Genomic DNA, 15,265 nt, shown 5'->3' with positions numbered 1-15,265 from the left:
ATAGCTAAATGAATTTAGTGTAAATTTTAAAATAAAGCATGTTGAAAAAGTCCCTTCTTGAGTCTTCATTGCATAATCACAAATTAAACGTTCCGAGGCTGCTTGGTAATGAATATGATGTTGATGGTGATGGTTTTAGTTATGTGGTTATAGACATGTATCTAATATAAAATCATACTAAATGCCTCTTTTCCCTAAAAGTTTTCCATGTCTCATGATGGCAAAATGAGTCAAATACACTATTTTATTGCATATTAGACTGGTCACTCTTATGTTATTCTTGAAAGGTAATAGAAAATTCATCTTTTCATTTCAGCCTACTGTTATTTCCATTTCACTTTTTATTGATAAGTGCAATTAGTAATTTTTTCAGAAACTTTAAATTTTTTTAGAAACTTTAAATGACTTAATTGAAACCAGTGACATATGTAACAAATAGAACTTTAGAGATAAAATAGTTATAAATTCATTTTCTCTAAAAATTAACTTAAAATGATAATAAATTTTATTTCTTCTAAATATTACACAAGAAGTGAAGAACTGAGTTACAACAACACAATACTTTAAATATTTTTAATAGAATCATCTATAATTTCTATCAAGAGAACACTTCAGAAGTCTAAACTAAGCCATTTAATAGTGTCAGGCATAAGTTGTTATGAATTTAACTTAATTATGATGCTTTTATTTTCTATCTTATAAAATACTTCTTTTCAGTGAGGGTGGAATATTTCCTCTTCATCCTAAAGTATACAAAATATACTTTTGTTAAATTCCAGAATATATTGTTCCATAGAATTTTAAGACTCATTCATTAAAGTAAGCTATAACTGTAATGGAGCAAAATTTGCTTGATTTGATGTTTATGACTTGATTTAAAAAAAAAATTTATTTTACCTTCTGTCCTTTAAGCTCACTTATTTGCCTCACAATGAAATGAAGACAGAAAAATAAATTGATGAATGTACTTTGTGTAATTCTATTTAAACATTTATCCATCTTTAAATATTATCCACGTAGCAACTGGGTGTTTATACAAAACACAGAAAACTTTCACACTTCCAATTCTTAAGCTTATGATTTTGATGTAATTCACTACTAAAATTTCTAAATCAATATGCCATCTGTTTCTATGAATCTGAAAGATAGTGCCTCATTTGGAGACTTTTATTACATTAAAACATAAAAATTTGAACTTACAGTTACCTGTAAAACAGCTCTAATTTCTAATTTTGGAATACTATTAACACATGTTCTTAAATATAAACCTCAGATGATTCCAAAGAAGAATCTAAGACTAAAATGGAACACAAAATTAAGACCAATTTTAAAAATGCTTAGCTTGAATAAAAACCAAACCCAAATATTGATAAACTTTAACTGATTTTGTTAACTTTCTGCTTTGGAGTTACTTTCTTTACTGACTTTCTTTAATGACTAATAGGAAGACCCAGCAATTAATATGTTTATTAGAAAAGGGTTTGTTTGTTTGTTTGTTTATTGGCAGAGAGAGAGAGAGATCACAAGTAGGCAGATAGACAGGTAGAGAGAAGGAAGCGGATCCCTGCTGAGCAGAAAGCCCAAGGTGGGGCTCAATCCCAGGACCTTGACATTATGACCTGAGCCGAAGGCAGAGGCTCAACCAGCTGAGCCACCCAGCTGCCCCAGAAAAGGGTTTATTTAAATATGCTTATCTACTGCTCTACCTCTATGGTATATATATATATATTTCCCCATTACTGGGTGGATTTATTAATTTTTTGCAGCCCTTTGGTTTATTTTTTCAAATTTTTTAATTTATTTTTTCTTTTTAGTGTTCCAGAATTCATTGTTTATGCACCTTACCCAGTGCTCCATGCAATATGTGACCTCCATAATACCCACCACCAGGCTCACCCAACCACCACCACCTCCCTCCCTTCCAAAACCCTCAGTTTGTTTCTGAGAGTCCACAGTCTCTCATGGTTCATCTCCCCCTCCAATTTCCCCCAACTCCCTTCTCCTCTCCATCTCCCCATGTCCTCCGTGTTATTCCTTATGCTCTATGATATATTTTGGTAATTTATTAGATTACACAATTTACTTTTCTCTTTGTATTGTTTTTACATCACAATAGGATTCAAAAGTCTTTTGCTTTAACAAGTTTAAAAAAAATACTCTGAAACAAGATCTAATAGATGTAAATAATCTAAATGCTTCCACCATAGTTTTTGCCTTAAAATATTTGATAGCTATAGCAAATGAAGATAGATGCTTTACAGTGTACATTTTCTGACACTGGGGCTTATTTTATGAAGGAAACTTAGCTGAATAATTGGAGCTTTCATGTTAACCAAGTTCAGGGTACTTGCTTTACAGTCTCAAATTTTAAGATTAAACACCAGGTAAATCAATATTTATACTGAGCAAGATATATGTCTGGTTTTCTTTTCTATAAAGCCATTTATCTAATAGATTTTTGAGTTTATAGTTAATTTCTCAATTTTTAAAGTATTATATATTTACAGAGCTTAGAATTCAAGCCCTTCTAAAAAAAAAAAAAAAAGATTTGTGCCAAAATAGCTGCTCCCTGACCCAGATCAAACACAATCCCTGTTCAGCTCTTTTCACTTGTTTTTTATTTCATCTACTTCTTAAAGCCACTTAACTGAGGTATGACTGATAAGTAAAAAGCTGTCCATATTTAATGTATACAGCTTGATGAGTTTGGTAATAAGTGTACTTCTCTGAAGCCATTACCACCTTCACCACCATCAAGGTCATAGACATATCCATCACCTCCCAAAGTTTCCTCTTTCCCCCTTTACTAGTAGTAATGTGTGTGTGTGTGTGTGTGTGTGTGTGTGTGTGTGTGTGTGTGTAAGAGAGAGAGAACACAGAATTTCTCTTGGCAGATTTTAAGTATAAAATCAGCAGTGTTAAGTTATCGGTGGTTTGAAGTGTGATAGATCTCCAGAACTTATTTATACACAGCGTTCTGGCCATTTGGGGCCAACTAGTGAAGGAGCACAACCACACAAATTCACCACGGGAAAAGTAAAGCCATGCTTTGTAGGCTACAATGTGGAGGTGACTAGGGGAACTGATGAGCTGTTGAGATGCTGGTGTGAGGTCAGCCTGCTGGTATTGAATTGGCTTGGGCTGTAAGAGCAAAGCACCATGCTGAAGTCTACTGAAAGCTGAAGTCATCAGTTAAACTCATCAAAGTGGATAATCACATCTACTCAGAAATAAGAAAATTCCGAGCAACTCAGGATATATGAATTGGACCTTAAGAGGTCAAACCAGAACCAGCTAAAGGGGAAAATATGCATGTCTTTTTGAATGAGTGTTTTCATTTTCTTTGGGTAAATACCCCATAGTAGAATTACTGGATCATAATGGTAATTCTATTTTTCATTATTTGAAGAACATCCATACTATTTTCCACAGTGGCTGTACCAGCTTGCATTCCACCAACAGTTTACAATGATTCTTTTTTCTCCACTTCCTAGCCAACATTTGTTATTTCTTGTATTGTTTATTTTAGCCATTCTGACAGGTTTGCCATGATGTTTCATTGTGATTTTGATTTACATTTCCCTGGTGATTAGTAACTTGGGTATCTTTTCACGTGTTTAGTTTTAGGAGTTCTTTATATATTTTGAATATTAGCCCTTCACTTGCAAATATTTTCTCCTATTTGGTAGGTTGCCTTTTCATTTTATTGACTTCCTTTACTGTGCAGAAGTTTATTAGGTTTGAAGTAGTCCCATTTGTTTCTTTTGTTGCCTTTGCTTTTGTTGTCAAATTCAAAAAATCCTTGCCAAGACTGATGTCAGCGTTTATCACTTATTTTTCTTTTAGTAACTTTATGGTTTCCGGTCTTTATTCTGTCTTTAATCCAGTTTGAATTAAATTTTATACATGATGTATGATAGTTTTTCCAACAGCATTTGTTGAAGAGACTCTCCTTTCCCCACTGTATGTTCTTGATGCCTTTGTTGTAAATTAACTGACCATAAATGTATGGGTTTATTTTGGGGCTCTCTATTCTGTTCCATTGATCTATGTGTCTTTATTTATGGCAATACCATGCTGTTTTGATTACTGTAGCTTTGTACTACAGTTTGAAATCAGGAAATGTGATGCCTCCAACTTTTTTGTTTTCCCCTCAAAACTGCTTTGCTATTCAGACATATTCATAGTTTCAGAACTGTTCTATTTCTGAGAAATAAAAATGACACTGGAATTTTGATAGGGATTCCTTTGGGTAGTATGGTCATTTTAACATTAATTCTTCCAGTCCATGAGTACAGAACATCTATTTATGTCTTCTTCAGCTTCTTTCATCAATATTTTATAGTTCTCAGTGTTACAGATCTTTCTCCTCCTTGGTTGAATTTATTCCTAGATATTTTATTCTTTTTGCTGCAACTGTATATGGGATCATTTAAAATTCTCTGATAGTTCATTATTAGTATATAAAAACAAAAGATTTTTGTGTGTTTGATTCCTGAAACTTTTACTGAATTCGTTTATTCTAACAGTTTTTGGGTGAAGTCTTCAGGGTTTATAGTGGTAAACACAGTATCATATTATCTGCAAGCAATGACGGTTTTACTTCTTTCTTTCTGATCTCGATGCCTTTTACTTCTTTTCCTACCAAAATGCTCTGGCTAGGACTTCCAATATTATGTTAAATAAAAGTGGCAAGAGTGAGCATCCTTGTCTTCTTATCTTTCAGCTTTTCACTGCTGAATACAATGTTAGCTGTGGGTTTGTTGTATATGACCTTCATTGTATTGAGGTACATCTCCTCTATATCGACTTTGTTGAGTTTTAATCATTAATTGGTGCTGCATGTTGTCAAATGCTTTTTCTGCATCTATTAAAGATGGTCCTTCATTTTGTTAATGTGGTATATCACACTGTTTTACAGATATTGAACCATCCCTGAAATAAATGCCACTTGATCATAACATATGATCCTTTTAATGTATTATTGTGATTTGCTAATATTTTGTTGAAGATTTTGCATCAGTGTTCATTAGGGATATAGGATTGTAATTTTAGTTTTATTGTGTGTGTCCTTTTCTGACCTTGGTATTAGGGTGATCCTGGTCTTGTAAAATGAGTTTGGAAGTGTTCCCTCTTCTATTTTTTTGGAAGACTTGGATAAGGATTGTTCTTAATTCTCCTTTAAATATTTGGTAGAATTCATCACTAAAGCTGTCTGGTCCTGCACTTTTATTTGTTGGGAGGTTTTTGATTGCCAATTCAATGTCCTGAATAGGAATTATTAGTCTGTTCAAGTTTTCTATTTATGATTCAGTCTTTGTAGGTTGTGTGCTTCTAGGAATTTATCCATTTTTATAGGTTTTCAAATTTACTGGTATATAATTGTTCATAGTAACTTATGGATCCTTTTTATTTCTGTGGTCTTAGTTGTAACATCTCTCTCATTCTAATTTTGTGTCCTCTCTTTTTTTCCTCTTTGGGGAGGGGGGGGTCTTGCTAATGATCATTTTTTAAAATTTATTTTTTATTTTTATTCATTTTTAAATTTTATTTTTTCAGTGTTCCAAGATTGTTTATGCACCATACCCAGCACTCCATGCAATACGTGCCCTCCTTAATACCCACCACCAGGCTCACCCATCCCCCTGCCCCCCAACCTGTTTCTCAGAGTTCAGTCTCTCATGCTTCATCTCCCCCTTCAATTTACCCCAATACACTTTTCCTTTCCTACTCCTAACGTCCTCCATGTTATTCTTTATGCTCCACAAGTAAGTGAAACATGATAATTGATTTTCTCTGCTTGACTTATTTCACTTAGAATAATCTCCTTCAGTCCTGTCCATGTTGATACAAAATTATCAACATCCTTTCTGATGGAGGCATAATACTCCATTGTAGATATAGACCATATCTTCTTTATCCATTCGTCTGTTGAAAGGCATCTTGGCTTTTTCCACAGTTTGGCAATTGTGGTCATTGCTGCTATGAACATTGGGGTACAGATAGCCCTTCTTTTCACTACATCTCTATTTTTGGGTAAATACCTAGTGGTGCAATTGATGGGTCATATAACTCGTCTTAATTTTTTTGAGGATCCTCCACACTGTTTTCCAAAGTGCCTACACCAACTTGCATTTCCTTGCATTGTGAAAGAGGGTTCTCCTTTCCATCTTCTCAACACTTCTTGTTTCCTGTCCTGTTAATTTTGGCCATTCTAACTGGTGTAAGGTGATATCTCAATCAGTTTTGGTTTGGATTTTCTTGATGGCTAAAGATGATGAACACTTTTTCATGTGTCTGTTAGCCATTTGTATGTCTTCTTTGGAGAAGTGTGTGTTCAGGTGTTCTGCCCAATTTCTGACATGACGGTTTTTTGGGGTGTTGAGTTTGAGAAGTTCTTTATAGATCTTGGATATCAGCCATTTGTCCATAGTGTCATTTGTGAGTATTTTGTCCCATTCTGTGGGTTGCCTCTTTGTTTTGTTGACTATTTCCTTTGTTGTGCAGAAGCTTTTGATCTTGGTGAAGTCCCAAAAGTTAATTTTCACTTTTGTTTCTTTTGCCTTTGGAGACATATGTTGAAAGAAGTTGCTGTGGCCAATGTCGAAGAGATTACTGCCTGTGTTCTCCTCTAGGATTTTTATAGATTCCTGCCTCATGTTGAGGTCTTTCATCCATTTGGACTTTACCCTTGTGCATGGTGTAAGAGAATGGTCAAGTTTCATTCTTCTATACATAGCTGTCCAATTTTCCCAGCACCATTTATTGAAGAGACTTTTTTCCACTGTATATTTTTTCCTGCGACCGTAGAGTTGAGGGTCCATATCTGGGCTTTGAACTGTTTCACTGGTCTATGTGTCTGTTTCTGTGCCAGTACCATGCTGTCTTGGTAACCACAACTTTGTAGTGAAGCTTGAAATCAGGCAAGTGATGCCCCCTGCTTTTTCTTTTTCAACATTTCCTTAGTGATTCAGAGTTTTTTTATTTACCTTTTTAAAAAAACAGCTCTTAGTTTCATTGATACACGTCTTTCTAGTTTCTGTTTCATTTCTTTACATTGTGATCTTTGTTATTTCCTGCCTACTACTAATTTTGGACTTCATTTTTTTTTTTTTTGAGGTATAAAGTTAGGTTGAGATTTTTTTGTTGTTATCTCTTGATGTAAGCATTTATTGCTATGAATTGCCCTTTTATAAACACCTTTGCTGCATCCTCTTTTATTATGTTGTATTTCTATTATCATTTTTCCCAAGGTATTTTTTATTTCTTTTTATTTGTTCTTTGGCCGATTGGTTGCTCAGTAGCATGTTGTTTAATCCCCACGTTATTTCTGAATTTTCCAGTTTTCTTCCTATGATTGATTCTTGGTTATACCATTGTGGTCAGAAATGATGCTTGATATCACCTTAGTCTTCTTAAATTTACTAAGACTTGTTTAGTAGACTAACTTACAATCTATCCTGGAGAATGTTCCATGTGCACTTGAGAAGAAAGTGTATTCTGTTGTTCCTGGATGGAATATTCAGTATATAACTGTTAAGTCCCTCTGGTTTAACATGTCACATGTACATTATTTCGTTGTTGATTTCCTCTCTGGATGATCTTTGGAAAAACTATTATTTTCTTTATATCAAGTTAGAATTAGGACTAATGGATTTTAGGGCACCTAAGAAAATTCAAAATTTTTAAAAATCATAAAAAAATTTGAGATGTAAAGGGAACTATAAGCAATTTATAAATAGTCCCCTTTTGCTATTGATTAATAAAAAGCTTGCCAGACAAAAGACAAAAAAGAAAAAGTTCAGTCTCCTTCCTCCTGTCAATATGCCAGCAGTATACTAGTTGCTCCAAACTGGCCAAAGTAACCCGAAGCCAGAAGGAAAATGAACTAGTTGGTAAAGTTCTAGAGTTCAGCCTCACAAGACAGGATAGTGAAGAGAAGAAAAGAGAATGGATCTGAGGTGCAAATAGACTGATAATCAGCTCCGTCCATACCTTTTGATCTTCAGCCTCTATTTCTATCCTTTATTTAGGTAACAATTTCTGGTCTCAACACAGAAAAAATTCTATAAGCTGCCATTTCATAAGATGATGTCAACTCATATTTTTCTTATGAACACATGGAATAATCTCTAAATTCTATGTATGTTAGATGACAAAATATGTCTTAATAAATTTAAAAGGACTGAAACAATGTAAAATAGATTCTCCAAACTTAACAAAATTAGAACAAAAATAAACAAAAGGGTAGAGAAATTCCCAACTATTTTGAAATTAAATATACTTCTAATTAATCCATGGTTCAAAAAAACAATCAAAAGGAATTTTAAAAATATTTTAAACTGAATGAAAATAGAAACAAAACATAAAAATTTATGGAATGCAGGTAAAGCAGTGTTAACTGGTAAATTTATAGCTTTAAATGCCTATATTTAGGAAAAAGCTCTTAAACATCTGGAAAAAGAACAGTAAAAGCTAAAGCAAGCAGAAAAAAGGAAATAATGAAGATCAGGGTTAAAACCAATGGGAAAGAAATAAGGGGAAAAATCAATGAACCTCAAAATTTATTCTTTGGATAGACAAAAGTAATATGATCAAGGAAAAAAGAGAAAACACAGACCCAAAATCAAGAATGAAAGTGGAGACCTCACCAATCTTACAGAGATTAAAAGGATTAGAAATACTGTGAAAAACTTTTTGCCAATAAACTATTCAGATAAAGTCCTAGACACATAAATTATTGTAACTGACTCAAGAAGTATTTTTTAAAAAATCTCAGTATGCCTACAACCTACAGAGAAATAGAAACTGAATTAATAAAGATTTTTTCATCCAAGAAAAGCTCAAATGGCTTCAGTTGTTAATGCTGGCAAAGATTTAAATAAGAAATAATACCAACTATTTATAAACAGTTCCAGAAAAGAGGAGGAAAACTTCTGAACTCATTCTATGAGGCCATTATTACACTGGTTCTAAAGCCAGAAAAAAACAGAAGAGAAACCCACAGAAGAGAAAACCACATTATCTCTCATGAGTTACAGAAGTAAAAGTTCTCAATTAGGTATTAGAAAATCAAATCCAGTACCTCTTTTGAGGTGCTATTAATGATCCATTTCTTGATGTACTGGTAAGTCACTTAGCTGAGTATTTTTGTCTTTTGCACTTAACTGTGTTATGGCTCAAGATTTTAAATAAAACACATAAAGAAAGGAATACTTAGTCTGTGCCTTCAAAGTACAAGTAATTTAATGAAAGATAAAGACTAATAGGAAAACAGAACTAATGAAAGAATATGACAAGTACCCTGTAAGGTATAAAGTGCTGAAAGGAAATGGGAACACAGTCAATCCATGTATATTGTTTTTTCTTTTGAGAAGCTACAGGGAGAAAAAAAAACAGGAAAAAGCTTATGAAGGAAGAAGAATTTGGGTTGCCTTAATCATGGATCAAGAGAATTTCAGTAGGAGAAGAGAAAGAAAAATTTAGGCAGACATCTGTATGAACAAAGCAAAATCTATTTGGGATAAATATCAGGTCAGGTTTGGCTCTACCACCACGTGTAGAGATGGGGGGAAAAAAATCACTTGAAGGCCCAACTGAGGAAATGTGAACTTACTCAAAGTGTAGAGGGAGTAACAAGTTTTAAGCTTTCAAAGCACAGACAAGACATATTCCTTGGGGCTATTAGTTTGGGAATTAACAAGTTTAATGGACCGCACCAAGCAGACGGAAAAAGGGTTAGCAGCTAAGGGACTAAAGTGGTTCTGAACCATGTTCTCAAACTTTCAGGAGTCAGATCCAAACCATTTTCATAACTTGTCTTATCTCAGTCTCTCAAGTTTCCAGACACTGTATGACAAATGACACTGCAACAGACTGAATGTAGAAGCAGTTAGAATCCAGGAGTCCTCTATTAACCCAGACAGCCTAGACCTAAACCTGAAATACTCGTATGTTTTTATATTTATATTTATTTTGTATTTATTTTTATATATAAAAATATAAAATGATCCCAATCTTAATTTTATTTTGTAAAATAGTTACATTTTTATTAAAAATGTTATTTAACATATGGTTATGATTTTTAAAGGAATTGAATTTTTACATTTCTAATTTTGAATACATTAAATACAAATAGATGTAACACGTATAAACAAAAGCTCTTTAGAGTTTTCAGTAATATTTTATCAGTATAAACCTTTTGTACTGAGACCAAAAGGTCTAAGAATTTTTGGAAAGAAAAAAGAACATAAAACATAGTAGTAGTAATGGAAATGAGTGAAATGAAGAATGAAATGGAAAAAGATTAAATAAATGATAGGAGCTGGACAACCAATAAATGTAGGGGGGGCAAATGGGGAAAGAGATAAGGTAGAATCCAAAAGTTCAGCCCGAATGACTTATAAGAATGACAAAATAAGAGATAAGAAAATAAAGATCAGGAAGTTTGGGGTATCAAGAATTCAGTTTTGACACATGAAATGGCAGCCAAGCAGAGAGACAAGTAAAGACAGCCAAGTAGAGAGACATTAGAAAAATAAAATAAAATCCATAAAGATGAAGATACAGTTTGATGGTTATGTGTATAGGAAAGATGAGGTTTTTCTGGTATCTGAACATAACTGAGCATCACTTCAAGCAAAAAAGATACACATAAGCAGTACCATAAATCCTGGGATCACTTGTTCCCAATTCTTTGTTAGAAGGTTGTTTTAGTTTCTTCTGAAAAGTTCTCTTAAACAGACAATTCTGAAAGCTTCTGGTTACATTTATCTTTTCTAAGTGCTTTTTAAATTTGTTCTCAGTCTTGGTTAAATTGCTAATTTCTAGGAGGCACGGCTCTAGGGGAATCAGACTGAAAAGACAGGCTTCATTCTTAGTCACTTTCTCTGGAGTTGGCCTTTTTTTTTTTTTTTTTTAAATAAAATGAAGACAATATGCAACGTTAATGTATTAGGCTTCTTCAGATCTAAAATTTTATGAAACAGCTATTAATACCCTTATCATGAGCAAACCCATACACCCAATCTCCAAGAGCTATAGAACAAACCTAGATATTGACTAGCAGTATTTCTCAACTCTGTCATTCCTATATAATATAAAGTAGGAATCTCTTAACTTTGTTTTAAAAGTTACTTCTTTTGAACTTTAAGAGAGGTCCCAAATCCTAGTATTTTGTCAAAAAATTTACTTGACTGGCAGACTTGGCAATTTTGCAAGTTTTCAAAATATTCTTATTTTACCACTCTACTTCCATTAACCATCACCTTTCCAGGCTAAAGAGTTCTACGATTGTTTTGGTCAATCTTAAAAACCTCTTCACTCCCTGATCCTTTAAATTGACAATATCCAGATTTTCTTCAATTCTGTTAAGTCTTGAAATCAAGGAGATTAAAGATGAATTAAATACTACAGGCAGAATAATATTGTTGTTGGTGGGGAGGGGGACCATCACTTTCCTGGGCTTTTTGGTGGTAAAGTATTAGGTTACTATCTTCATGGAATTGTTTATGGAAGTTACAGTGTATAGCATGCTTATCTTTCACTTTACTAGCAAAAGAATTCCTTCCCCCGCCCCCCAATGAAATTTCATGTAACACCTCACTATATAAAATGGGCCAGAAAGTGCGACACTCTGGTGGAGCTTTGTAAATGCCCCACAGACTCAGTTAGCCCTGTCCCTCCTTCAAATCCCATCCAACAAAGGTGCTTTCCAGGCAACATGGAGTGCACTGTGAAAACCACCACTTTATAGCATCTTTAAATGTTAATGATCCCAATATGCATTAAGAATCAAAGCCTCATATGAAATAAAGCAATTACTTTAGTAAAGGCCTCTTAACTGCAACTTCAATAAAACATTACAAAATCTATTTCTTTTCAATTTAGTTAAACGTAATATAAAACTTATCATAGACGCATCTTAGGAAAACTGCCTTTTTCAAGCACTGAAGGAATGAACACACAGCATCAATGTAAACAACACCGGCTAGTAATTCCTCCTATGGTAGATGTCAATATAGTACCAGATATTGAAGACATGTTAACACTAAAATGGATCAAGATTATTTTTTATTGCACATATGCTTACAAATTTGCTGTTTTAGGTAGAGCTAAACCTCAAGTATTAAGTTAGTTTCAGACATATTTCCATCACCTGAATTACAGCAGTGAATTGCCTATATGTTCTACTAGGATTATGTTTCAGAAATGAGAACATTAACCTTCTCAATTTGTCTAGTTTACTGGAGCACAGATTTAACATTTGTTTTTAACAAATCTAAACATTTAAAACCAAACATCATACTGTAAAGAAAACAATGCATATGTCTATTCATATAACTCTGGCTTAGAGAACTTCTGATTACATAATATTGTAAAGAGTCTTCAAAACTATTAATTCTTGCATGTATAATCATCTATTTTGGAAAACTTTAATATTTCGAGAAATTGATTCATAATCAGGTTTTTATGCAGTCTCCCCTCCCCACCAAAAAACAACACACAATGACTCCAAATTTAATAAAGGAACCATTATCTTGGACTAAGCTTCAGAATAGTATTCACATTCTCTTTGCACTGTATTTCATAATTTAATGCAAAATGTGCTGTACAAATTGAAATAATACAGCATTTGAGCAGTCCACACTTAAAACAAACCTGGAACATTGACGGCCTGATCAAAAGACAAGAATGAAAACAAACTATAACTGCAAACACAAAATTTGGCTATTAATGGATCAGAAGTAATGGCGGATGCTCCTACTTTAAGCTGACCAATATCATATATTTAAAAAGAAAAAGAGTGACAACAGATATTTGGCAATATCTTCTAAATTATTTATCCAAAATTCTCAAATGGAAAGTTATTTTTCATTCCTCACTCTTAAATTTTAAACTTCAATCACTCATGTTTTCCTTTTCAGACTGTTCAGAAGAAATAATTCTACTTAAACTTTTAACCTAGTGAAGTTTTTCCTCTCACATTTTTACATAAAAAGTTACTAAAATCACAATTCTGTGGCATTTGTTTTTATCATACGGACATTACACACCTAAGCTGTACTAAAGAAATTCGATCCTTTCTCATTCTTTCTAGAATGTTACCAAATTTGTAAGAACTCTTTTTCCATAGCTCTTCTTTATAACAATCATGACTGATGAAAAATGCATTTCATCTCCAGAGTAAATTAGCATCCATGCTTATTCCACATAGGTACTGCCAGTGGTCCCTGTGGTGTCCTTTCAACAATGACAAACTCATCAGGGTTGCCAAATGCCTCATAAAAAATCAATAAATCTTGTATTGCACGCTCTTCAATCTGAAAAAAGGGTGAAAAAAAAACTTGCTTTAATCTTTCAGCAGGATTATATTAGGTTTTAAATCTCCTTTTGTGGAAGTACCATTTTCTATGAATACAATGCAGCAGAACTAAATTAGGTATCCTGCTATTCCCTTTGCAAGCAGAAGGCTTAAAGCCTGAAAAAGAATAATCAGATAACCACCCTCCCTTGAATTTTAATCTCGAACAGAAAGAAAAAAAATTCCTGAAAATAGTTGTTGGAATCTATTCATTCCAATAATTTCAGTGAGATACTTTCTGCTTCCAAATCTCCTAACTCTTCAGGACAACTATGGGTCTTATCTGTTTCCAACCCTGGCTGCCTGGTCTTTCAACTAAATCTGTGGAATTTTAATATCCCTCTAATAATTTCTCTTTTCTATAAGTTAGCCAAAGTTGGTATCTGTGGCTTACAACCTAAGAACACTTACTGATCCATAAGTACTAGATAATGCCAAGTTCATTACTGATCACTTTCATACATATATATATATAAAATATATTTATGTAATAAAATATATATATTTCATACGTGTGTGTGTGTGTATCTATATAAAAATTTTATTATTATATTTTTTAGAGAGCACGCATGAGTGTGGCAGGAGGGGGAGAGGGAGAGAGAGAATCTTAAGCAAGCTCCACTGCCCAGTGTGGAGCCAGAAAGGGAGTTTGATTTCATGACCCTGAGATCATGACTTGAGCCAAAATCAAGAGTCACATGCTTAACAGACTGAGCCACCCAGGTGCCCTATTGATCACTATTTAAAAAAACTAAAACAGTCCAAAGCATTGCCAGTGCTAAAAAAAAAAAAAAAAAAAAGTTACCCTTGTGACAATTGCTTTGTTCTAAATTATCCTGAATTCCTTCAATTAATACTATTGAGTCCCTTAGTTTTACACTACATTTTAACATGATAAATATATGTACCTTTGTGATGAAAACAAACACAATTTTCTCAAGATGAAATGTTATCTAGCCCTTCACTAAATTAAATCCATAAAGGCACATTACCTACCTGAATCAAAGCCAAGGGTTTTTCTCGACTTCTGATAAGAGCTGCTTCCTGCTGTAGTTCTTCTTCTACAATAGATGCAAAAGTGACTGGGGCTACCATGGAAGGAGCAGTCAATGAAGAAGACAGCCAGGGACTAAAAGAATAGTAACAATGAGTTCTCATTCATCATTGCAAATTTTTGCATATAAATTCTCCTCTGAAATATTAAACAGTGTTACATTTTTTTTCCCAGTGACCTACAATATGAAGGGACTTGGAAGCTTTTGCATTCTCTTTACAGAATGGTGAGATGAGAAAGAGAAGTAAGGAGAACTAATATTTTATTTGGATCAGTGCTATAGAGAAAACTTTAGAAAACACCAAAAGGCTGGATGGAACAGAAATGATATAACCAAACAGAAAGGTAACTCAAACTATGGAATAGACAGTAGTCAGAAAACTCATTCTATTCAATATACTACTCCCAATTTTTAGTCTTATCTTTCACTACTAAACAATAGCTTAGCTTTGGAGGCTCCAAAGCTAATCAGTTAGCCTTACTTGTGACTGTCTAGAAGTGGTAAATCTGAAATATGGTTGCCTTCTGGTCCTGGGGTACCATGAGTGGAGCAACTGCAAAACAAATGCCAAAACCAGAGGTTAAAACTTCTACTAATATTAGCAAAATTGTTTACTAATAGAAATACAGAGGAAGAATTACAAGTCCTGACTCAGGATTCAAGTTAATGAGTGGAAGTCAGACTTACCTTTAAAATTATAAGTAAAAAAAAATCTACAGGGGTGCCTGGCGTTTGCCCTCAGCTCGGGACATGATCTAAGTGTTCTGGGATCAAGCCCAGCATCCAGGCTCCCTCTTCAAATAAATAAAAACCATTAAAAAAGAATCTATAGGTAGTTATAAAATCC

General features: G+C 33.6%; 1 protein-coding gene across 2 annotated transcripts in view; it reads right to left on the bottom strand.

The window, feature by feature from the left end:
* Window positions 1-12,055: 12,055 nt before the first annotated feature.
* IBTK (inhibitor of Bruton tyrosine kinase) overlaps window positions 12,056-15,265 on the bottom strand; it is a 96,134-nt gene continuing 92,924 nt past the window's right edge. For both annotated transcript variants that reach the window (XM_004773623.3, XM_004773624.3), the window contains exons 27-29: window positions 14,900-14,971; window positions 14,360-14,492; window positions 12,056-13,322 (exon numbers count right to left, since the gene is read on the bottom strand). In XM_004773623.3, the coding sequence (XP_004773680.1) occupies window positions 13,191-13,322; window positions 14,360-14,492; window positions 14,900-14,971 (337 nt within the window). In that variant the 3' untranslated portion in view covers window positions 12,056-13,190. The remainder of the gene's footprint in view (window positions 13,323-14,359; window positions 14,493-14,899; window positions 14,972-15,265) is intronic.

This window comes from Mustela putorius, unplaced genomic scaffold (genome assembly GCF_011764305.1).
Source record: "Mustela putorius furo isolate JIRA1106 unplaced genomic scaffold, ASM1176430v1.1 tig00000166_pilon_pilon_pilon, whole genome shotgun sequence".
NCBI lineage: Eukaryota > Metazoa > Chordata > Mammalia > Carnivora > Mustelidae > Mustela > Mustela putorius.
The sequence above is the reverse complement of the archived record's forward strand: the minus strand, read 5'-3'. Positions and strand labels throughout refer to the sequence as shown.